General features: G+C 44.5%; 1 protein-coding gene across 1 annotated transcript in view; it reads right to left on the bottom strand.

The window, feature by feature from the left end:
• HSPH1 (heat shock protein family H (Hsp110) member 1) overlaps positions 1-24023 on the bottom strand; it is a 31533-nt gene extending 7510 nt beyond the window's left edge. The window contains exons 1-15 of the mRNA XM_066583051.1: positions 23778-24023; positions 15924-15981; positions 15234-15374; positions 15020-15142; positions 14338-14437; positions 12667-12800; positions 11756-12000; positions 8885-9113; positions 6795-6901; positions 5139-5272; positions 3702-3910; positions 3143-3265; positions 1404-1538; positions 846-971; positions 372-479 (exon numbers count right to left, since the gene is read on the bottom strand). Coding sequence (XP_066439148.1) covers positions 372-479; positions 846-971; positions 1404-1538; positions 3143-3265; positions 3702-3910; positions 5139-5272; positions 6795-6901; positions 8885-9113; positions 11756-12000; positions 12667-12800; positions 14338-14437; positions 15020-15142; positions 15234-15374; positions 15924-15981; positions 23778-23884 — 2079 coding nt within the window. The 5' untranslated portion in view covers positions 23885-24023. The remainder of the gene's footprint in view (positions 1-371; positions 480-845; positions 972-1403; positions 1539-3142; positions 3266-3701; positions 3911-5138; positions 5273-6794; positions 6902-8884; positions 9114-11755; positions 12001-12666; positions 12801-14337; positions 14438-15019; positions 15143-15233; positions 15375-15923; positions 15982-23777) is intronic.
• Positions 24024-24590: the final 567 nt, after the last annotated feature.

Raw genomic sequence — 24590 nt, 5'->3', positions numbered from 1 at the left:
TAATAGAGCAATACAGCTGCTTTGCATATTCAAACAGCTGTAGTGTTCTCTATGCTTACAGCCCGTGCCCCCGCTGAGAATTCACAGCAGGACACAGGCACAGAGAATCATATCAGCACAGCCGGCTGATAACAGCCTGCTCCACTGATAACAGCTGATCACTCAATTCTGGCAAGCTAGAATTCAGCGATTAGCGACTCATGCACGAAAACTGCACGATGTCTCTGCATTTAGATAGAACAAGAATTACGCAAAAGATGGTTTTGAGCGATTCTCATTGTGTCTAAAAAGGGCCTTTAGGGCCAGGTTCCCTTTAAAGCCAGGAGAGACAAACTTAAAAGCATCGCTTTGTTGGAAAGTAGTACATTTACCTTTAGTTCTTCCAGTTTCTCAATATACACTTGTCTGGACTGATCTTCCCCATCTTCATACAACCAATTTTCAGTTTCCGTTAAAAGCTCAGAAAAACGGCTCAGGTCCTGGGGAAAGGAGCAAATCAAACATTTATTCTACACTAGCTTTAAACTTTCCAGTTTAAATAAAAATAAATAAATAAATCTTGGTATTTGTATAGCGCCAACTTATTACGCAGCGCTTTCAGGTAATTATTACTTAATTACCCCCCACCGAGCTGGGTTCTCATTTTACTGACCTCGGAAGGATGGAAGGCTGAGTCAACCTTGAGCCGGCTACCTGACGCATGTGGGGATCGAACTTGCAACCTCCAGGTCGTAGGTGAGAGCTTACACTCTGCACCACACGAGGCTCTAGTTTAAGAACCAATTCTGGCTTTCAGGCTTGTATAACATGCTACACCTAGGTGAAGAATAATCCCATGAATATACCTCTTCACTGATGAATTTGCCATGGGACCCATAGAGCTTGTCTCGGTATTCATAGACATATTCCTCCACAGCGTTCTTCGCATCATTCCTTTCTTTCTCTAGCTTGTCCTGAAGAATCATCTTTCCCTGTAATTTGAAAAAGAGATTTCTCAGCATTTAGTGACATAACAAGGCGCAGAAACAGCTGCAAACACTACGATACAAGGCACTTAAAAACATGCTTACTGCAGATAGCAAGCTGGTAATTATTCCTGTCACAGGAGGATAAGACTAGTAATTAGAACGGCTCAACCTTCAAGACAGTCTGAAATCATACCGTAAACAGAAAGAAATGAAATGAAGAACTCAAGACATCACAAATGGACGAAACCCCCTTCTCCATTTTAAGGGGCAGAAGAAAGGATAACTCCCTGCCCCCACAAGGCGCACTGCTTCGTCTCAAGTAGCGAAAGAAAATAAGTTAGGCCTCTACTTCTGATGGCCCCCAGCAAGAGATATTTTACTTCGACACAGACGATGAATAATTCATGTGTGCGCAGCTTTTAAACCCCTACTCACTTCGTTCTCAATGTACATATTAAGCAGGTCTTTTCTCAGCTGCCACACAAAGTTGGCCTCAATGGGCACTTCTACATTTGTTACTTTGATCTTTGGCTTCTTGGCCTCGGGAGGCTTATCACTCTTCTTCTCCACCTACATAAAGAGATCAAAAGTATTTAAAAGTGAAATTACAGCTCATAAATACATAATCTTATAAATCCTTGCATGGCTGCAGCAAGACCTGTAAAGCTGGCCATACACTTAAGATGGGGATTGTTCCTACTGCCAGCTACAATAACGATTAACCCCTTGACGCTACAGCGTGTACATGTACGCCCTCCAGCGGCGGGGTGTGTATGGAGTGGGATCCCACTTTATACAAGTTGTGTGCTGGCCGTCTCTGACAGTTGACACCCACCCACAACTGATTGCAGCTGTGAACCCTTTAAATGCAGCTATCAATTCTGGAGCTTGAGGGTCGCCAAGTGCTGTTTGGTTGTCATGGCAACACAAGGTCTTCTGAAGACCTTCAAACAGAAAATGGACACCGCAAATACTGGGGCAAATTTCCTACTGTTGTCTAATAGACAGTTCAATAGACTAGACAGCCCTAAAATATGCCAGATTTATATCACAGTGACTCCCGCTGGATACTACATTTGGCACATCTTTGGAATGCCTAGGCCAACTTAAGCTACCACCCATTAGCTGGCATCAGATTTTACACCAAAACGGAACAAACATGAAGCACATAATGCATTTAGACCACACTCCCTTTCAAGGGGTTTTGTCATTAAAACAAAACCCCATCCCTCAGCTGGGCCCAGCCTAAAATTACAGACGAGGGCATACTCCCCTCTCCTAGGGCCAGGGGATGCAGACCACATCAGTGGTGACTTCCAGGTAGACTTACTGGGCAAAAGCACATAAATAGTTACGGCCAGAGGCCGCAGTGTCACAATTGGCACTCCTGGCATCAGCGCTCATATCCTTGCTGCCATGATGCCAGGAGTTTAGGGACACAATGCTGCAATCTCTGACCCGCAGTGCTTCCATCCAGTCCGTCACCATCAATGCTAGCACTGGCAGTCAGGTGCGTTCCGGGGCTCTAGGACAGGAGAGTATACCGTAATTTGTTAAGCTAGCTGGGGGATGGGAGTTTTGGTTTTTATGACAAAACCCCATTATAAAACAAAGCCACTTTCGTAAGATAACGAAAAAGTGTCTGAAACAACTAAAACTCACCATAAGGGCCCATGCCCACGGCCGTGATGGACTCCGCCAGCGGAATATTGTAGTGGAGTCAGCCGCTGACTACAATGGAAGCCGGCTGCGTATTCCTGTGGCATTTAGAACATGCCACAGTTTATTTCATGCTGCGGAATTCCGCAGCATGAACATTGAGCTATTAGGTTCAATAGAACCTAGAACATTGAAAAGAAACGAACTGTATTGATGATCCGGAAACCAGTGTTAGTAAATAAGGTTGTGATCTCCAAATCCTCCCCCAAGGCACCCAAAGACTTACGAAAGAAGTACAATACATATGACTAATCGAAATATAATTTTTAATGGGTGAAGGTCAAAAACAAAGCAGCCAGCCCCTTCAGCTACTCGAGTTGTTGGGAGTCCAGACTACTCAAAAGGGACAGTAAGAAAGGCAGATGAAGTCGTAGCAACAAGAATTATCTACTGCAAGCTTTTGGACATATGTGGGAGACTTTAGAACAAAGCTGAAAAGAAGGGCGGAAACTCACTTTTTCTGTATCACCCATTTTGTGTTCCTCACTGGTCGACTCGGGTGGAGGAGGAGAGGGGTGCTCATCAGTTTGTACCTGGGACTGTGTTCCAGCTTCTGGGTGATCTTGCTGGACAGACTTCTGAAAGAAAAACCCAGGCACAAAAAGATGGAAGTGCTCAGGTCAATGGTATACAGCGGAGGGATGGGAAGAGTAATACATTTGTTCTATACAGTTCAAGACATTCATGTACACATCAGAAGGGATATTTAGTCTAGATGTTCCTGTACTGCACTGACATGGACAAGGTGTTCTGCAGACTTTCTACCAAGTAAGAGCTTTCTTCTAGAGAGAGAAGTTCTAATTAAACTTTGATGTAAGCTTGGGTGTAAAAAGGTGGCTGCTGTTTGACAGCATTTTTAAAGATAAATTTATGTTATTGTGACTTTAGCCAATAGGACCTGTCCTTCTCCCTCTTACGTATCTGACTTATGCACTTAAGACGAGACCCTCACTCACCTCCTCCTAGATGCAGCCAACCTTAGAAACCCTGCACTCATTCCTAAGAGCTACTTACATCCTCTTCCATAGCTTCCACAAGTCCTTGGTTCTTTGCTTCCACTCCGCTTTCCATATCTTTTTCATCGGCTTCAGCCGCCTCCACTTTCTCTACCACAGAAGCTGTAGAAATGCTGAAGATGCCATGAGTGTTCACACGAACCTTCACCTTCACTTTAGCCTTCTCTCCGTCTTTAGGTGAAGAAATATTCTGAATGACAAACTGACCTATAAAATGAAGAAAAAATATATCTATATATGAATGGAAAAAAAAATTACATGTCCTCATATGACTAGTGACATCAGAAGTATGTCATCAGAAAACAAAGTATCATAGTATAACCCAAAGGCACTTCGGGAGCCATTATCCACCAGTGCAGTAACAATTGCCACTAGTGCACGTTTTCACGCTAGTTGCTGGGTTGCATTTTCATGCTCAGATGCAGCCCGACAATTAACACTATTGCATGAGCATTAACCATGCTTGTGAAATAGCACCCTTGAACTTCATGGGTATCAATCTGTCTAGTTAGGAAGCATAAGTGATTGTGAATCCATCTTCATTTGCATCAAAGTATATGAAGTGACAAAAGAAGAGAAGCAACTTCAAGACAACCCCCAAAAAAAGAAATGGCTTTGAAGATGGTGCCCACAGATAATTACTTCCTCCTTATCCTTTCTGATTCTTCGATAGGATCCTTGTCACTACTGGTAGCATGAGGGGTACTTGCAGCCCAATCAGGTTGGCCCAGGGTGGAGCATCCATATGTGCCATCACTAGGTTTGCTTTGTCTCCCAACAGCCTTGAGTAGATACCAGGATATGGCCACATCAGCCCAGCATCAGGATCTGCTCCTTTGTGAGGAGGAACACTGACAGAACCCTACAAAATTACCTCTAGCGGTCTGCTAGTTCGCATGTTTCTGACCAAACTGTGGGTGGCGTTAGTGCCAGACTTCCTATAGTGGGATCTGTGCTCACAGCATTCCCCAGGTCTGCCATTACCACCCAATTCTCTTCACACCTAAGAGCCAATTCACACGGAGCAGAATCTTTCATTCGTTGAGGTTTGATTTACAATTTAAGTGTTCCCTTAAATTTTATGACTTGATGCCTGTCCTGTAGGATGAAAGGAGGCCGATAGATATATTTAATATATGTCCTGGGAACATTCCTGGCTCACATGGCAAAAGTGTGAAAAGTATTCATGCAAGTTTTTTCTTCATCTACTGAATAGCATGCTAGACAACATTTTTTTCAACCAAAAAAGAAACCCCTGAAATTAATGAATGAAAAAGAAAGCATGGATGGGGCCTACAGCCCGATGCCACAAGAGCCGGCCTTACAGACACCTTCATTTCCTTGTACCTTCTCCAGACAAATTAACTTATAATCTGTAGCCGCTCAGGCTCAACAGTGGAATCCTTCAGCAACAATTCTGTCATAGATGCCTTACCTATCGTAGCTTCAGGATAAGGGACGCTGGCGGGATCAGAGTAAAAGGCTTCAAGCTGGAAAGGGTTCTTTCTGTAGAAAGTGAGGACTTTGGAGAAGGGAGCTGCATGGTTCTTGTTGAAGACTTCATGGAATCTGGAAAACGGTCACATTAAAAACACTGATGAGTTTCTTGAAGTCCAACTTTGTCTTAGGGAGTGTCCCCACTATGCTGCAGGATTCACTCTGGGGGTTCTATCACAGCGGATGAAAACAGCATTGTGATGGGACCCCCCGAAAGAAAAAGAACAGAACCATTCACTGCCATTAGAGAGACGGAAACCACTTTGGTGTCTGACAGGGTTTCCATTATATTTGGAGTATAGAATAAAAGTAGTTGACTACACAATTCTATACTTCAAATAGAATGGAAACCCCATCAACCGGTCACCAAACCGACAGGGCAAATACTGATATGGATCTGCGTTAAAAAGCCATAGATTGACGCGTTTTTTTGCGGCAGAATTTGCCACTGAAAATTCCACAGCAAATTCTGTCGTGTGAACATATTCTAAATGTAACAAGCAGATTTTCAATATACGTGTTTTCTGTAACTTTGGTGATAGAATGACTATTGCAATTCTATCTAATTTACTACCACAGGCCCGGTACGATCACTTTATTAGGCAGTTTTTTCATTATTTACTAGAATACTAACTTATGGACCATTAAGGCAACAACTTGGCTTCAGGACCAGAGGGGGAATATTACCTGCACATTACTCTGCCAATCTGCTGGTTTCAGTCATCCAAGACCACCACCACCACAAAACTCTATCTTGCTAATGTACATTGCTCTGATTGGCCAGTGCTGATCGTATGAGCAGCTCTGGTCAATCAGAGAGCAGGTATTTAGTGCATTAGTTGTCTAATGCTACTAATGCACTATGGGGGATTAGAAGTCTGAAGATTGCGCCAGCCATCTTGGACGACTAAAAACAGGACCTAGAGCCAGCAGATGGTACGGACGGCAGACAAGAATTCCCCCTCACCCACCTGTGGTCCTGGGCCACAGTGACAGAATACCACTCACGGTACCTTGCCGCTCTTGTGATCAGCATGGCGCTGCTGCGGGATGCATGGATGGTACCTGGACTCTTCCTCCCTTCTTCTCTAAGCCTACGCACCTCTAAGTATCAGAGGAACCAAGCAGGAGAGGTCAGAAGAGTTGGTCTCCCAGTGCACACAGTACTGTCAGTGCATCCCACAGCAGCAGTATGAGTTACATGGCAGACATGGTGGCCTTTGTAATGCTATTGGCAGCCATGAGAACCCATCTTTGCAATCGCATTGTGGGGGTGCCAATGGGTGACAGAAGAAGCCCACTCCCCCTGTGATCTTCTTACATGCTGCAGTTACTATTGCTTGTAGCATGTAATAGGCTAAACTGCGAGGAACCGAAACTCCCCTGCTACTGGCTGTTAGAGCAGGGGCCTGGCTGTCAGTAATCAGCCAAGCCACCGCCTTAAAAAGATGTATCTGCAGGTTTAAAACCCATTAGGTGGTCAGTTAAAAAGCGTATTGCAGTCTAACAGGTAAATATAGGATTACTCCTTGTAAGAATGGCTCATTGGATAATTTAGGAAAACATGCTGTGAGGTTTCAGGATTTCTACTTACCCCTCAGGCTCATCCGCTTCAATGCTCCACTTCAGAGAGATAGGATAGGGTACGACATCTGTCACTGAAAACTCTCTAACTTTAAAGGCTGGTGAGAGAATTGCACACTGCAGAAGAAAAGGCAGAATTGTTACAGTTGAACACAATTACTTGCCTTGTGTAATAGTCATTTCAGAATAAGCTTGTGTGTATATTTTGACCACCACTATAATTGGCCATTATATAAGTTATATTCTGCATCACAACCCTCCCTCCCCACCCCAATGCAGAGCCATTATCCAAGGGTAAGTGTTCTGAATTGGTGGGTTCAGACTATAGATGGGAAGGGGGAGGGAAGAAAGAGCCCCCCCACCCCCCCAAAAAAAAAAAAATTGATCCAGTCTTTTTAAAGTTATTTTTTATGTTGTATAGTTTAAAAGGTACATATTCTACACACTTTTCTTCCCAGTTTTTCCTGGGGTGGGGGTGGGGGAAGAGAAAGAAGGTTTCCCCAATTTTTCCAGGCCTTACCATCTCTATTGAAGACTGGAGCCACAATGTCTCTATACACGGCACACTCTGTCACATGCATATAGAAAAAGCATTCATTGTTCCTATATGCCTTGTCCGAAGTATATCTAACGATTTATCCATCCTCTGATCTATTTCTTTAGGTGTCTCCAGAAACTCTAGTCATTACTGTCACATACTAGGAACAAAATGGGATGGTTCTCAGTAAGAGAAACCAAGTAATCTTGTAGATATCATAACTTTTAATGGCTAACAAAAATACATAAAGGTTATAGCGAGCTTTCGAACCTACTCAGGGTTCTTCCATTTAAGCCTGAGGGAGAGCCCTAAAGTAGGTTCGAAAGCTCGCTATAACATCATGTATTTTTGTTAGCCATTAAAAGTTATAACATCTACAAGATTACTTGGTTTCTCTTGCTGAGAACAATCACATTTTCCTCTACTGGCTAACACGGTATTACATTTTTTGTTTTACCTAAGAGGATACTAGAAACAGAAATGCTGCTTCATCTTTTTCCCTGCAACTGCCTCCCCTCTTCTCTACACTTCTATGGGCAGCACATGTAACCTGATCCCTCAGGAAGCAGACAATCCGTCTTATCTGTCTTTGAAGATGGATTTTTTTTTTTTACTTAGTTAACTGAGAGCAAGAAGGACAAAGGTCTCAAAGAGGGAAGGAGATGTGAAGTGTTTGGTAAGTGGAGAAGAGGACTTTTTTTTCCCTTTTAAATAAAGTCTATTGCAAAGTTGTTTTTTTATCTTCACCTGTAGTATTGATTTATGGAAAGTTTGCTGAAACTATGGTTACTTATAAAGTGATAGACTTCTAAGAGCTTTTCATCATCTGCATGATCTGGTTTTTACATTTACTCCCATATAATAAAAATGTGTGCATTTCAACTTTTTCCATTCATCCTTCATTTCTGTGCCCCAGCTGACACATTCGCGAAGACAACATTGAAGGATTCTTTTCACCAACGCTTATTTCTATAGCAACACTCAGCAGTTCAACAAGATAAGGAACTGTTAAGTGATCCTTTCATGACTGTTATTCATTCGAGAAGTGTAAGAGAGCACATATATTCCATCGTTTCATGCCCACGACACATCTTTACAGGCCTTTTTCTAGTGAAGTCATACTGTGCTCAGGAGCAATAAAACAAAGGAACATTTGCCCAGTATCTACAGCAGTAGCAATGAATGGAGGTCTTCTGGAGTCCATTTAACCCACTCGATGGTTGATACTCTATATTAGGGTGTCAGAAAATGCAATACAAATAACTAAAGAACTTATTTAAAAGGGAACCTGTCACCAATGAGCACCAGAAGCTAAAGAGATGAAGTCGTTAACTCACCTGGTTCCCCATTCCCACGAGGTTACCCACAGAAAGCTGCACCAGTAGACTCCATGGGCAACAGGAATGGGAAGCTGTACGAGTATACAAGCTCCTGGAGTGCTTGGGACCTGCCCTATTAGCACTAGAAGTTAGTTCACGGTGCCTATAGGTGGTGACAGGTTCTCTTTAACACTTGGCCAAGTACCCAGCTTGATATTTTTATGGGACTTTTAGCAACATCACCTGCAGCGCACAGCCTCTAGCAACCGCTTCATCTGCATTTAAAGTGGTGCTGACATCCTTCCCAAAAAACTTAGCAATGCGTTCCTTTACAGCTGGAATACGTGTGGCACCGCCAATGACTTCTACTGCACTGATATCATCGACTCGAAGTTGGATCTGTTCCATTAAAGAGCGTAGAGGGGCATCAATTCTTTGCAAGAGATCTCCACATAAGGCTTCAAACTCTGACCTGAATGAGAACAGAACATTCATAAAATAACATGAACGGTAGAATTGCCTGCATCAAAAAAAAAAAAAGGGGGGGGGGGGTTCTTTTGTTTTTTTAAAGGTCTTGCTGCAACTAGAAACCACATTCATCCTGTGCAAAAATGTTGCAGAAAGATTAAATTCCCCACAACAGCTCTGTAATGGTGGTGTCACACAGGACCCCCCCTTCCTTCCCTCAAAATTTGCAGCATTTTTTGCGGTTTTGACGCTGGCGCTTTTATGCAGCTTAAACCTCACATACAGATGTTATGTGTAGGTCAATAGACAGGGGCGCCCCTACCACGAGGCAACCTGGCACCTAACGCAACAGTCTACAGGACCTCAGAGGTTTGGTGGGTTGCCTCTGTTAAAGGTTAAGGGGGTAAAAAGGTAATCAGCCACAGACTCAATGATGACCGCCACCGCCAGACTGGAGCTGCAGATTGGGTGAGTGAAATGCCTGTTGGGGGAAACTATTACCACAGGAACTACTAGGAGATGAGGTTCACTATTGCTACTTGGGCCACTATAGGGGGACACATTTACTACGGAGGCCACTAACTGGTGCGCTGTTACTACTTGGACACTACTGGGGCCACTATTGGAAGCACTATTACTCTGTCACTTCAGACAAGTCTCATTGCTTGAAATAGGTGTTGGGAATTTTGTGTATTGGCGCCTTCAAAGCCTGTAAAATGAGGGTTTTTTTCTCCACTTTGCATGGAAGGTGGGGGGTGTTCAATTCACACTTTGCATCAAGCAGCATAAAGGCTTGGGGCACCCCTGTTAATAGGGGCTTATGAAACCCTACAGGCAGCACTATTTTGGGTGTTTATCACTTTGTGCTTTTTTTTTGTACTAAGGCTTTGTTCACATCAGCGGAAGAGGTTTCATTTCTGCAAAAATGCTGGCCAAAATAGCATGCCATGGAGAACAGGACAGAATCAGAATAGACCCCATTAGAGTCAATGGGGTTCATTTGGTTCCAGTTTAAAGAACAGTTTATTTCGCCAGTGGGTTCAGTTTTCCTGTTCCCATAATACAGCAGCAAAGCAGAATGAGCCCAAACAGGGTTTTTTTTTTGCGATTTTTCTTTAACCCCTTCCCGCTCCTGGACGTACCTGGTACGTCATGGTAGCGGGATACTTCCCGCAACATGACGTACCTGGTACGTTCTGGAGATAGCACAGGATCACATAAGATCCAGCGCTATCCCGCAGCGGGAGCCGGCTGTCAGTCACAGCCGGCGTCCCGCTCCAACAGCGGGGGGACATCGGAGATGCGCCCGCCGCTGTTAACCCCTTCCCTGCCGCGATCTAAGTAGATCGCGGCAGGGAAAGAGTTCACAGAGGGATCGCGATCCCTGTGTGTCTCCGGCCGGAACTCGCGATGTTATCGCGAGAGCCCGGCCTGTCACCATGGCAACAGGACGCCAGACACTGGCGTCCTGTATTGCCTGTGCCTATAATCGCTGTACAAGCGATAAGGCATGGCAGAGCAGTAGCTTTGCCATGCCTTATGACAGCGATCATAGGCACAGTGATGTAAGTCCCTCAGAGGGACTCAAATAGTATTAAAAAAAAAGAAAAGAAAAGTGTAAAAAAAAGAAAAATGTAAAAAAACCACTTTTTTATGCTTTTTCTAATATTAGCATAAAAAAAGGGAAAAAAAAACTAAAACCCCACATATTGGATATTGACGCGTCCGTAACGACGTGTACAAAAAGTTCAGCACGCTTTTTATTTTGTACCACAAAAAGCGTAAAAAAAAACGCTAAAAAACAGAGGCCAAATGCTAATTTTTAGCATTTTGCCTCACAAAAAATGCAATAAAAGTGATCAAAAAAGCCGTACATTTCCCAAAATGGTACCAATAAAAACTACAGCTCGTCTCGCAAAAAATAAGCCCTTAAAGAGCTCCGTACATAGAAAAATAAAAAAGTTACATGACTTTGAATGCAGCTATAGAGAAAAAAAAAAAGATTTCCAAAAAAAGGGGGTTTTATTGCAAAAAAGTGTAAAAACCTAAAAAAAATATAACAATTTTGGTATCGTTGTTACCATACCGACCCGCAGAAAAAATTTAGTGTGTCATTTATGCTGCATGATTAACGCTGTAAAAAAAAAAAAAAAAAAAAAATCTATGGCAGAATTGATGCGTTTTCTCTCCCTGTTATCATTAAAAAAAAAAAAAAAAAAAAATTTTTACGATATTGTCTATATACCCAAAAGTGGCACCGATAAAAACTACAGATCGCCACGCAAAAAACAAGCCCTTATACGGCCGCGTCCACGGAAAAATAAAAGAGTTATGGCTTTTGAAAAATGGAGATGGAAAAATACCAAAAAAAAAAAAAAAAAAAAATCGCTTGGTCCTCAACGCCAAAATAGGCCGTGTCATTAAGGGGTTAAAGAAAAAAAAATGGTTGTGCGAGATCAGAAAATAGGAGAGAATTTTCTATTTAATTTTTTTTTTTTTTCTACACAAGCTAGAAGGAAAAAATATTAGTCTTTCCTCCACTTGCTGAAGAGGATGCCAATAAAGCAAGTGGGAGTTCATCAGCTGTAATGTGGTTTTCTAGTATAGCAACCAAACTAGAGGTTAAGTATCTAGCACAATACTGACCTGCTCATCCGTCCCGAGACATCGATATCATTCATAAAGCATTCAATATTAAGTGGAAGGTCTGTGCTGTTGCTACTCATTAGCTTCTTCAGCTTCTCACACTCCTGGTAGAGTCGCAGCAGGGCTCGGATTTTAGACTTTACATCCAGCTTATATTTGGCTTTGAACTCAACGCAGAAGTGTTCAACCAGTTTTTCATCAAAGTTCCTTCCTCCCAGATAGGTGTCAAAGGCAGTGCCCAAAACCTACATAAGGGAAACAAGAGGATAATGCAGGGAAACCTTAGAAAACCCCTGGTGGCCTGCTATGGTATTACTATAATCAACTTCAATAACTACCATGCATCATCAATGGGTCTTACCAAACTACAGTCCATATACATCCCAGAAATACTTTTAGGCCTCAAGTCCAAGTCAGATTCTGCATGCAGGAGCCCGTAGCGAAATCAGACCCTGCTCGCAGCCGGCGACCATATGTACCTGTCCAGGTCTTTTTTCTGTCCCGCGGATGTGTCAGCCGGCACATTGGAGCAGTACAATATTTTTTGTAAACTCCTGCTTTCCTGTGGAATCTGCAGCCCGTCCGTAGTGACAACTGCAGATGGACTGCAGATCGGACAGCTTCCATTGACTTGAATGGAAGCCGTCCGTGCGGAAATGCAGTAAAATGGAGCATGCTGCGATTTTTAATCCACGAGTGGAAATCGTAATTGGATTCTGCTTGTGAACATGAAAAATCTTTTATATAGCATGCTATGAAGGATTATTACTGCGGAGTCCGAAGCAGAACGCCCACTCTGGATTCTGCAGCAAAAATCCACCAGTGGACATTGGGTCTTAGGGCCATAGTTCTTGAATATGCATAAAGTCTTTTAGTTGTGTTCAAAATCTACAATATATAGACTACTGTACCTTTAACTTGCCCTTATTGAAGGCACATGCAGAAACCTGAAAGGCCGAATGTCCCATATCGGCAAAAACCACAATCTTCGGTTTCTCTTCTGGATCTGGGAGATCTTGCTTATAAATGCCATAGTTCAATGCAACTAAAGAAGAGCAACACATATGTGTAAAAAGCATGAAAGGCTATGGTTGTTAACCTGATGGATCAGAGATTAGCACTGTTGCCTTGCGGCAATGGGTTCAAATCTGACCAAGGGCAACATCTGCATGGAGCGTGAGGTAGGCTTAAACATTTTATGCCAAAAGCTGTGACATAAAAGAAGAAAAAAAATTACATTATATATATATATATATATATATTACATACACACACACACACACACACACAATTATATGGCGGATTTTGGCTTACAAAGTTTTGCGTCAAAATATGCAACTTGACTCTTCTCTCCACTTTTCAAAAGTAGTACATAAAGGGGACAGAGACCCCCGTGACCCGTCAGATGTTCTAATTTGGTGATGTACATTATAGTGGAAATCAACAACAAATCACAACTGCAGATTTCCATTCAGCCACATGAGGAGTCACAGATGCGCCCGATTTGGGAAGAGGAATGTGCCTCCCAACAGGTTATGTGCAGGTTTCCTCCATTGCCCGGTTCTAGAGTGGCCTGTGAGGCCCTCCATATGTTCTCCACATGTCTGCAGGAGTCTCCTCCCACAACGCAAAAAGATACCAACAGTGCCATTTAGATTATGAACCCCAATGGGGACATGGACTGATAGAAGATGACAATCTCTGAACAGCATTGCAGAATACGTATGCACTATATAAATGCATAAAATAAGGATTGAGTCTGTTGAGATCCAACATGCACAATTCTTTTCCCCAAAATTTGATGTCAATTGGGGCATCCCCATACCCATTAGTTGGTTGACCAGTCACACCAACCTCAAGCTAATGTGCATGAGCAATATTCATTACATTAGAATTTGTACTGCAGCTGCCTCAATGATGTTGTATTATTCTATAGGGAAGCAATTAAAGGGGTTGTGCCATAACGGGAAAGTTTGCCCACATCCACAGGATAGGGAATAACTTTCAGATCGATCATGGTCCGACCACTGGGACCCACATCACATGCTGATTGAGGCCAACGGCAGCCACACGTGCCCTACTTCTCCATTCAATACAACTGGATAAGCAATAACTTTCAAACATGGTACTACCTTATAAATTATGTCAGAACCAAACCATTCTTACACCAAAATACTCAAAGTATAACTTGTAATCATCCTGCACTGTAGTGCTCAATATCGCTGGCTAAAACCATACTGATATTGGAAAAATGCTATGAAGATGGGGTTTGCATAAAAACCACCAACTTTTAAAAATAAATGTAAATGGAAGTACAGCGTCATGAACCCCCAGCAATGAGCTGAAGTACGGTACTGCATGGTATCCATTTAAATGTAATGCCCGGACGCACCAGCTCTGCCATAGTGATGCTGCTTTTACTTAGCAGCTCTACTGTACATTCTAGGGGGAGCAGGGACCACTCAAACTGACCACCAACCATTGAAGATCCAGCAGGTACATCTATTCTAGCATATACTTATATTCTTCATCTTTAAATATGGTTATAGAATGAGATAATTATTCGCAGAGGAGGAACTTACCTGCTGTCATGTCATTCATTAGTTTTAGACAGTTCAAGCCAACTATCTGTGCTGAATCCAAAAGTGACCTCCTCTCCGCATCTGTGAAGAACGAGGGAACCTACCAAAGTAAAGAACATACTCTGCATGACATTCAGTCCAGAAACCAACAGTCACTGTACAATACTCATGTGACATGTACAGGGGGTGGACAAAAATATGGAAACAGTACGAAATGCATGCCCTAAATTACAAGGGATTATAAGTCATATATCAATAAGACATGTGGAGACTGATTTAAAGTGGAGGTAAAATGACACAGATGCTGCCAGGCACATGTTCACATCTGCCCAAGCAACATGGTTCCATTGATCAGGGGTTTGAGCCACTTAGCTGCTGTTACCAGCTGGCTGCCAAAACCATCCAGGAGCAGGGCAAGAGGTGAAGTAAAAACAAATTTGGCGTGAAAGCCCTTAGCCAAAACAGGGGTCAAAAGGGATGCACAGTACTAATGATTAAAATCCCATGCATTTTGTGTGGTGTTTTCCATATTTTTGTCCACCCCCTGTATATGAACTAGCTGAGGGAATCTAAAACTAACACAATCCATAGCTTGCAAAGTGCCAGCTAAAATGCCATGAGTATTTCCTGTACTAGATGGTGTCGCAGAGCCCCAATACACAGTAAGGACTTGGACACTTACAGATATGACACAGTCCGTCACCGGCTTCTTCAGGTTACTCTCTGCAGTTTCCTTGAGTTTTGTCAAGAGCATTGCTGTGACCTGTTCTACACTGAATACGTGCGGTTCATCCATGTACATCACCTGAAAATAATAATGAAAAAAGGCAATCAAACTCAATCAACACAAACATTAAACTATAGTAAATCAGTAGCAACTGAAACCAGAAGCATACCCGCAGTCCAACGCCGCCATTGTTCGTTTGGACCAGTTCATAGGCCAGATTATTTTTCTCCTGCTGCACAAACGGGTCCCTGAAGGCTCGGCCGTGGAGCTTCTTGAAGCTGGACACCGTGTTGGTGGCATTTGTGACTAGCTGCAGGAAGACAATTATTGTATAAACAGATCATTTTCAACAATTTGACACGAGTAATAAAAAATAATGATGTCTCTTCACAGTCTATTTGCTGTGGATTTTGATTCAGATTGGTTAAGGATTTTAATCTGGAGCAAATCAGCGGTGTGTGGATACACCCGAAGGCCTCATATCCACGGCACATGGGGATTCTTTTCTGCACGTGGCATCCGCAAATCAAATCCACATGTGTTAAATTTTGGTGTGGACGCCTCATGCTTCCCTACGGGCAGCTTGAAGGGCTCAGCCGGGCATCAGTAGCATTGTTGGGTTACTGTCTCCCTCCCTCATGGGTGTTGTATTGTAGTGGCAGCAGTCACCATGCTCTCACCCAGTAGGGTACCTGCTAAAAAGAGGTTGCCATGGAGTGGCTAGTGATACAATGTAACAAAACCGCATGTTCATGTTTATAACTACTGCCGAGAAACAATAGATCTACATATAGTCTGTGCGGTCCGTGTGCTTTTCTACAATGTTGGTGAATATTCAACGACAGTTTAAACAACGTACCTGATTCTTAGCAGCAACGCCGATTGTTCTGCTCTTTGTTCCAAAAGACACCACGGCCCTGAAAAATAAGCCGATACTAGTCAGTAAAGAAACGTATTTTAGACACGTGTAACTTCAAGGGGTTCTCTGGGCAAGCTCTACTTGTTACATGCAAAGATTATCGCTCAAAATTCACCCAAACAGCCGAAAGTGAGCGCTAATAATGTGTAAAAGCGAGCAGTCGTACACTTTGTTTTACGATGGATTTCAGCCCGCACAAAATCCATTGTTGAAACCACTGATAGCCTAAGTGAATTCCTTCATCTAAATGCATTTCACTCTTTCAAAAGACTCCAGGATGGATCTGTTTACATTGCATACACAATGAGTTTATTGATTATACAAGGCAAACAGATGCTGGAGAGAACAGTGAAATCCCGCTGGGCAGATAATCCCTCGCACAAACACAATCCCTCACACAAACACACACCCATGCTGCTACTGAGTTTACTTTAGCTAATCAGAGAAATGGGGCGATTATCTGTGCTTGTAATTTTATGCAAAACCATCGTTAAGGCCTCATGTCCACAGGGAAAAATCTGATTTTAAAATCTGCAGCGGATCACCCGCGAGCGTGATCCGCATGTAAAATTTCTCATAGGAATGCATTAACCACCTGCGGATACATAAATAGCCGCGGATGGTATTTTAAAGTGATTTTAAAATTTCATGTGCGTGAAAAAAAAAAAAAATGCGACATGCTCCATTTTAGTGCGGATCACGCGCGGGAGTTCAAAGAGCACATATCTCAGTTGATCTCCCGCATGAAAAATAAAAGACAATTACAGTGCATCCGCAGCAGAAATCTGTAGCAGAAATCCGCGGCGGGCCTGATTTTCCCCGTGGACATGAGGCCTAAGTCTTTTCATCTTTCCTCTGTTTGAGCAATTATCTTCTCTTTAGGTAGTCGAGCCCTTAGAAGCGCCCCCTGCAGGGCTTTTTGAGTCATCAGCTGTAGTTTGTGAGAAATCCTGACAGTGAGGCTGCATCCACATGGGCTACAAAGTCTTGCTCATGTGAAAGAGCCCATTAAAAATCATAGGCTTCACATTGTAGCAATGTTTCGTAGCCAGTGCGGATGTAGCCTAAGGCCTCATGCCCACGGGGAAAATCAGATCCGCTACGGATTCTCCATGTAGAATCCGTAGCGGGTCCCTCCTGCCCCGCGGACATGAGGGCTGAAAATACGAATAAATGAGAATAAACTTACCTCCAATCCGCTCCGTTTCTTCTCTTCGCTGCGGCGTGATCTTCTCTCGTCGCGGCCGGATCTTCTTTCTTCGGCTCGGCGGATGTGCATGATGACGTCGGTGACGTGCTCCGCGCATGCGCCGCGCCGAAGTAAAATGATCCGGCCGCGACTGAGAGAAGATGGCGCGGCGCCGAAGAGAAGAACCGGAGCGTGTGAGTAAAATCAGATTTTTGTCTCCCGCGGATCCGGACGGCTTCCATAGGCTTCAATAGAAGCCCGCGGGAGCCGTCCCCGCGGGAGACCCGCATGAAAATGGAGCATGGTCCAGATTTTTTCATGCTCCATTTTTTTTAAAATCCCTTTTATTGACGATCCGCGGGTATTTATCTACCCGCAGGTGGTCAATGCATCCCTATGGGGTGCGGATCCGCGCGCGGGAGAAGAGTTAAAATCCGCTGCGGATTTTAATTCTTATTTTCCCCGTGGACATGAGGCTTAAGACCTCATGTCCACGGGGACAGATCCGCAGCGGGTCACGCGCATGCGTGATCTGCACCCCATAGGGATGCATTGGACACCCGCAGGTAATTAAATACCTGCGGATGTCATTTTTCCTTGAGGCGCGGATTGCGTGTGCGGGAAAACATCCACAGCATGCTGCATTTTAGTGCGGGTCTCCCGCGAGGACAGCTCCAGCAGGCTTCTATTGAAGCCGTCCGGCTCCGCGGCACACCCGCAGCTGAATTCCTGCTCTCCGTCGCGGGAGAGCAGGAGGTCAAAAAAAAAAAAAAAGAAAAAAAAGAAGACTGCACAGCGCACGTGCCGAGCACATCCGCCAGGTTGAAGAAAGAAGAGCCGGCCACGACGGAGGGAAGATCCGCAGTGTCCGGACAGGTAAGTAATGCTTATTTTTAAGCCTCATGTCCGCGGGGCAGGAGGGACCCGCTGCGGGATTCTGCATGAAGAATCTGCGGTGGGCCTTATTTTCCCCGTGGACATGAGGCCTAAGTGTTTAATATCCCTGGAGCGCCACCACAGAGAAAGTTAGAGAATTACGCAGCACCATTGAAGTCACAGGGTTGCCTGTGTGATGCAGTTGAGGTGCTCCAGAGAGGTGACTTTTGTATTCCTTCCCCGCTATGGCAAAGAAACAAGACGCCTGAACAGAGAACACTTATTAACTCAGAATTCCCTAAAAGCGTATATGAAAACCCCTTCAGAATTTCCACTTTACACCATGGTAGGTAGTAGTCCGAACAAAGTCCTTATTTTTCCCACATACAATAAAACAGCATCATAGTATATATAACATAACCGTCATGTAAAATGCTGGAACATGTCAAGATGTGAACACAAAACAAACAGACTGGAGGGGATTGGACTTTCTGCAGATGCCTACATGTAATTCGCTAACGGCGAGCACACGTGTGGGCCCTGTGCCGCCGTATGTACAGGTGGATATCCGTTTACCCAGGAATGATACGGCTGTTAAGCAGTAAAGCTCGGAGCTACAATAACTGATGTCTCATTATATTCATCTAGGATGACAAAGATTTTAAGAAATCCCTGCATCGGCAGCCACAGAAAGGGCGCCATTACATGAGAACCGTTAACGCTTGTGTAATAGCGCCAGTTACATGGCTGCGCCTGCAGGTTCAGCCCAGCAGTTATGTTTGGTGCAGATCTGTTGCAGAACATCCACTGCGGACACCGTGTAATGGAGTTATACGTCCTGCGGCCAGAGGGCAGCTCGTTACCAGGAAGAACAAAAGGAAATCATTTAGTGACAAAACACTAAAATAATGCATTTGTATAAGTATGCACACCCTAAACTAATCCTTTGTTAATGTACCCTCTGACTTTATGACAGCATTTGGTCTTTTGGGTAATTATCTATCAGCATGGCACATTTTGGCTTGGCAATCTTTGCCCACTCTTCCTTGCAAAACAGCTCCAAACCTGTCAGATTGTGAGAGCATATTGTGTGTAGCGCCCTCTTCAGGTCAACCCAGACATTTTCTATAGGATTCAGGTCTGGGCTCTGGCTGGGCCATTCCAAAACTTTGATCTTCCTCTGCGAGGCCATTATTTTGTTGTTTTGGAGGTATGCTTTGGGTTGTGGTGTTGAAGGTGAAATTCCTCTTCATCTTCAGCTTTTTAGCAGAGGAATGAAGGTTTGGTACCAAAATGGACTGATATCTGGAGTTGTTCGTAATTCCCTCCACCCTGACTAAAGCCCCAGTTCCAGCATAAGAAAAACAGCCCCAAGTCCTAATACTGCCTCCATCATCTTCACTGTGGGTCTGGGGTTCTCTTGGTGATGCGCAGTGTTGGCTTTACACAAAACATACCTTTGGGAATTCCAAACGTTCCACCTTGGTCTCATCAGACCAGGTTCTCTCACATACCTTATGTAGGTTTTGGCAAAACTTAGCCAGGCTTGGAGGTTTTTCTTTGTTAGTTAATGCTTCCGTCTTACCCCCTTCCCCACAGCCCAGACATATGAAGAACACGGGAGATGGTCGTCACATGTACTACACAACCAGTACTAGCCAGAAACTCCTGCAGCTCCTTTAATGTTGCTGTTGGCCTCTTGGCAACCTCCCAGATCAATTGTCTTCTGGTCCTTGCATCAATTTTTGAGGTTTGTCCAGTTCTTGTTAATGTCCCTGTTGTGTCAAATTTATTCCACTTCTTGAGATGGTCTTCACTGTGTTCCATATCTTGGTCTCCTTCTCCGGACTGATACCCAACAACAATCGGACCCCTTTGCTGTGTTGTAAGGGCTTTACGGCTTTGGCCGAAAATGGAACTAAGGAAATGTCAGGAAAATCCTCCTAGAAGAGCTGAACTTTATATGGGGTGAATCAGAATCCCTGTAAGTAATGGTGGCGGAGTGCTGACTACTATTTATCATGAGTTTACATGTGAGTGGCTGGTTCTGAACACAACCACATCCCCAAATATGAGAGTGTTCACACTTAGGCCACTCTAACACGGCGTCTCCTACACAAGTCTATGGGACAGGGTGCGCACGGGACTCACACTTTCATGCACTTCAGCTGCAGGTGAGTACAAAAGAATACTGCACCCCGTCACCTGCCCTAGCAGCACTAGAAGATAGGTGACACAGAGTGTTAAGGCAGCAGAATGCAGTTCTAAGCTCTCGCTCGAGACCTGAAGCTCAAGGCTCAAGGTTGACTCAGCCTTCCATCCTTCCGAGGTCGGTAAAACGAGTACCCAGATTGCCGGGGGGTAAAGATGACTGGGGAAGGCAATGGCAAACCACCCCGCAAAAACAGTCTGCCAAGACGACGTCCCGATGTGATGTCACTCTAGGATTCGGTCACGGCTCTGTGCTTGCACTAGGGGACTTTATTTTATTTTTTTTAGATAGGTGACAGGTTGCCTTTAGAGTAGCCATACATAATAGTCAAATCTCAGCAAAACCTTCTAATTGCATGGCAGATGTTGGGGAGGGGAGGAATGAAGGGCCCAGCCTGTCTGATTTTGGGCAGTCAGGCGGCAGTAAGGCCTCAGGTTCACGGCGCACGTGGATGTTCACAGCAGAAGACCTGCGAGTCAGCGTGGAAATGATTTTTAAATGCTTGCCAGTGATCACAGATGCGATTTTTATTCCGCACGGATGTAGGCGGATGCACTGCAGCTCGTCCACGTGGGAGAAAAACAAAAGCCGCAAGCCAAACGTGACTGCCATCCCCCTCCGCCCCATCTCCCTGCTTGGTCTCCAAGCAACCAGAGAGGTATCTGCCTACAAATACGCAATGCATTCGCAATTGAATTGCGCATAGTTACCTTCCATAGAGATCAACAGAGCCCATCCTTGCAGAATCCGCAGTAAAATGGAGCATGCTGCGATTTGTTTTCCGCATGCAGAATCTACATGTGTTGATTGAGGTGTGAATGCCCATGATTTTCTACGGGCGGCTTGAACTGCGGAACCTCCGTGTGGATTCCGCAAATAAAATCTGTCCATGGACATCGGTTACATTTAGCCCTCAAGGACCAAAGAGCTTAAGCAGATAGCAGAGTTTTTGGCCAGTTTTGCTGCTGTGAAAATCACGGCTGCAAAACGTAACGGAACAAAACCATTGCTTTCAGCGGTTTCGTTTTGACCAGCAGAACTCTCGCGCATGGGGTTGGCCCCATCTTTCTTACACATAGCTTTTCTCATAAGAAATTGCCAATATTTCCTGTGGTGTCTTAAACATAAAAATAAATACTACAGCGCACTCACCTGCCGTGCAATGTGATTTTTTCCATTGAAAGCTGAGGGAAGTACTTGTGATTTTTTTTTGGCACATGACAATCACAAGTACAAAGATGTGAGGAGTTTTTAAAACCTTCTGAATCAGTTTGACAAGTGCAATAACGGTCCAAGTTTCTGGAGCAGATATCGCGCTCGCCCGTCAGTGCACCCTAATAGAGCGCTTTTGCAGGTACAGCCATCAGACCCAACATTACACTGCTTGCTGAGCCCTCTAGAAACCATCACACAATTCAAGCCCTAAGCGTTTGCGCAAATATGCTCACCACAGTGTATTTACACATTTCGCGCGCCACTGCACATATTACTGTAATTTTTGTGCGTGCAAGGCAAGTACACACGCGTGACAATCGCTTTCCATGGAACTTAATGGCTATTAAAGCCTAAGATCCAACTGTCTTTTGACGCATTTCGCGCAGTGTTTCACACTTCTCCTTGGCATCAGCCATACACTTCTATGGCAGTTTCGCTGTGCAAAACACAGGAAAATAGAGCAGGTCCTACTTTTTTGCGTGCACAAAACGTACTTACGAGAGCGAACCGACTGAAATCAATAGGCTCTAGTCTGTTTATGGCACGCAGATTTTGCACATGCACTTACACAGCAGCGTGACACAGCCCTAAGGCCTCATGTCCACTGGGTAAATGGAACTGCAGAATCCGCAGCGGATTTTGCCCATAGGGAATCATTGCCATCCGCGGGTCCATTAAATTGATTTTTGCACCCACGGATGGCAGTTTAAATGATTTGCGTTTTTCATGCACGGGAGAAAAAACGCGGCATGCTCCATTTGCCGCGGATTCCGCAACATTGCTATCACATTGATAGCAATGTGTGCGGATATCTGCATGCAAAAAAAATGCCATTTAAAGCAAATCCGCGGCAGATTCTGTGCGGATTGTATTTTTTGAGTGGACATGAGGCCCAAGGGTTTAAACACATAGATGTGATTTTGTACCGCTTTGCAGCCATGGAAGAAAAAAACAAAACAAAACAAGCGTATAAATAGCCACGGCACGAAATCATCAATTTCAATGGTTCTGTTTTCACCAGCGGGATTCCCATCTTTCTCGCACATGGGGCCGGACCTATCCTCCCAATTACTGATTTTTATGCTTTTTCAAACTGACACAACGTTTGAGTAGTCAGAAGAAGAAAAACCCTGGTTCATGCACGAATAGACTCCGTAGCGGCGAGCCCGTTAGCGCATGCACCCATCTGTTTAAGCCCTAAAATATATAATGTCACCCTTAGAGGTCCTTCTCACAGGTGCAGTTGCACATGTAATACGCAGAGAATAGAACCCATTGATTTCACTAGGTTCGCCTTCATTTCCCGGTTTATTTTTTTTCGTGCACACATTTCACACTCGTGGGAAAAAAAAAAAAAAAAAAACACAACAAAAACACAAACATACTATATTTTGTGTAAATTTACACACCACAGATCTGAGTAGGAGTGTATGGCGGGGTGTGTGCACAAATGCGCATGTAATACTGCACAAAACTGTTGGGAAACGAACACTTCGGGATCTCATTAGACTAAAAAGCCTTTTAAATCACAGCGGGGGTGTTGATAACGGATATAAACAAACCCTGTGTGTGTGCAAAAAGGCACAGCACGATGCACCGGAATGGGCGCAAATCCACCCCGTTCATAGCGCAAATACATCGCGCTGAAACATAACCTGCTGTGAAACTGCCCCTGGGGCTCCTTCACACCGGCGATCTCTACGAGAATATGAACATCTCGCACGAGTGAGAATATCGCAGATGTGAATGAAACCATTGAAAAGCGCGAGTTTCACAATTCCGCGGTTTAACTCGCTCTCGCATTGTGTGAAAATTGTACGATTTTATTGCCAGTGTGAAGGCAGCCTCAGGATGTACAACTTCTGCGCAAATACCCAGAGGCACATGCAGCAACTACATGCCAGCATCACTAAGCCAGGAGGCGTAATAAGCCGTCTTTATAGGAGGCGGCAGAAGATGGAGAGAGAATTCTGGAAGATTCCAGACACTTCATCACACAAGGATGGGGAGATGTCAGACTACAGGCTGCTGCCAGGGAAGAACTAAAACACCCAGCAATCTACTAATATACAGTAACATCACCGCACCCACAATACAAAGACACATCTAACTCAGCCAAAAGCTCCAGTCACACCCCAAGCATCCCCCACAGCCTCTCCTCACTGTATAGGAAAGAGTTAAAGGTCCAAGGAAACAGATCGCAACAATGTATCAGCAGCGATGAAGAGTCATAGAAGATAATGGATTTCTAGAAGTCACGTCTGTCCCGTTAGCACAGCACCACCCGCCGCTCAGTACTCACGGTGTACACCGGTCGCTGAACTCATTGGCTACAGTCTCGATGCCGCCAGCTCGGGCGATGGCGACGTGACAGTTCTGGAATCCAAGATCGAAGCCGACCACCGACATTGTGCTGCGCGCTGGGAGCTGCTGCTGTTAGCTGGGGGAGGAGGAGGCGGCGCCGCTACATATATACATCCTGCGGAGAACCTTCCAGAAGCCGCAGCCTCACACCGCTCGCCGGCTACACATGCCGCTTCCGCTTCCGCGTTCTGGACGCTTCTGGAGAACTCTCTGCCGGCAGCCAATAGCAGGGCGGCAGGAGGCGTGACGTACTCGGTTTCTAAGGCGACCTGCACGCTGCTGTTGCCATGGAGAGAGGGATGTGAGGGTGCAGATGGGAAGGTGGAGCCATAATGCCTCTACAGCGCCACTTCTCGGCAGGCAGCATTCCTGCAAGTCAATGACTGGGAATTGTGAGCCAAAGCCATAATAAGGCTCCACCTGAGGGGGCATTCCCACCAGCGAGCTCGCTTGTGAAGCTGCCATACTCACTGCCAGTGCGTTGCGGTTTGCATCGCTAAATCTACGATTTTTCAAGCAAGCGAAAATCATGTGTATTTCCAATAGAAAATAAATTGTATTTAAACATTGCGCTTGTATAAGGCGGTTTAACACGGCCGCCATAATCGCGTGAGGTTTGTGCGTTGGGAGGCGCACGAATATCAACTCCATTCGTCATCGCTGTGAGCGAAAAATCCCGTATAAATAGACCCAGTGAAAAAAGTGGGTTTGTTTCGTTGGGGTCTCACAACGCACAAAACTCGTGTGTGAA

The sequence above is a fragment of the Eleutherodactylus coqui genome, chromosome 1 (genome assembly GCF_035609145.1).
Source record: "Eleutherodactylus coqui strain aEleCoq1 chromosome 1, aEleCoq1.hap1, whole genome shotgun sequence".
Classification (NCBI taxonomy): Eukaryota; Metazoa; Chordata; class Amphibia; order Anura; family Eleutherodactylidae; genus Eleutherodactylus; species Eleutherodactylus coqui.
Note: the sequence above shows the minus strand (reverse complement) of the source record. Positions and strands in the feature narration are given on the sequence as shown.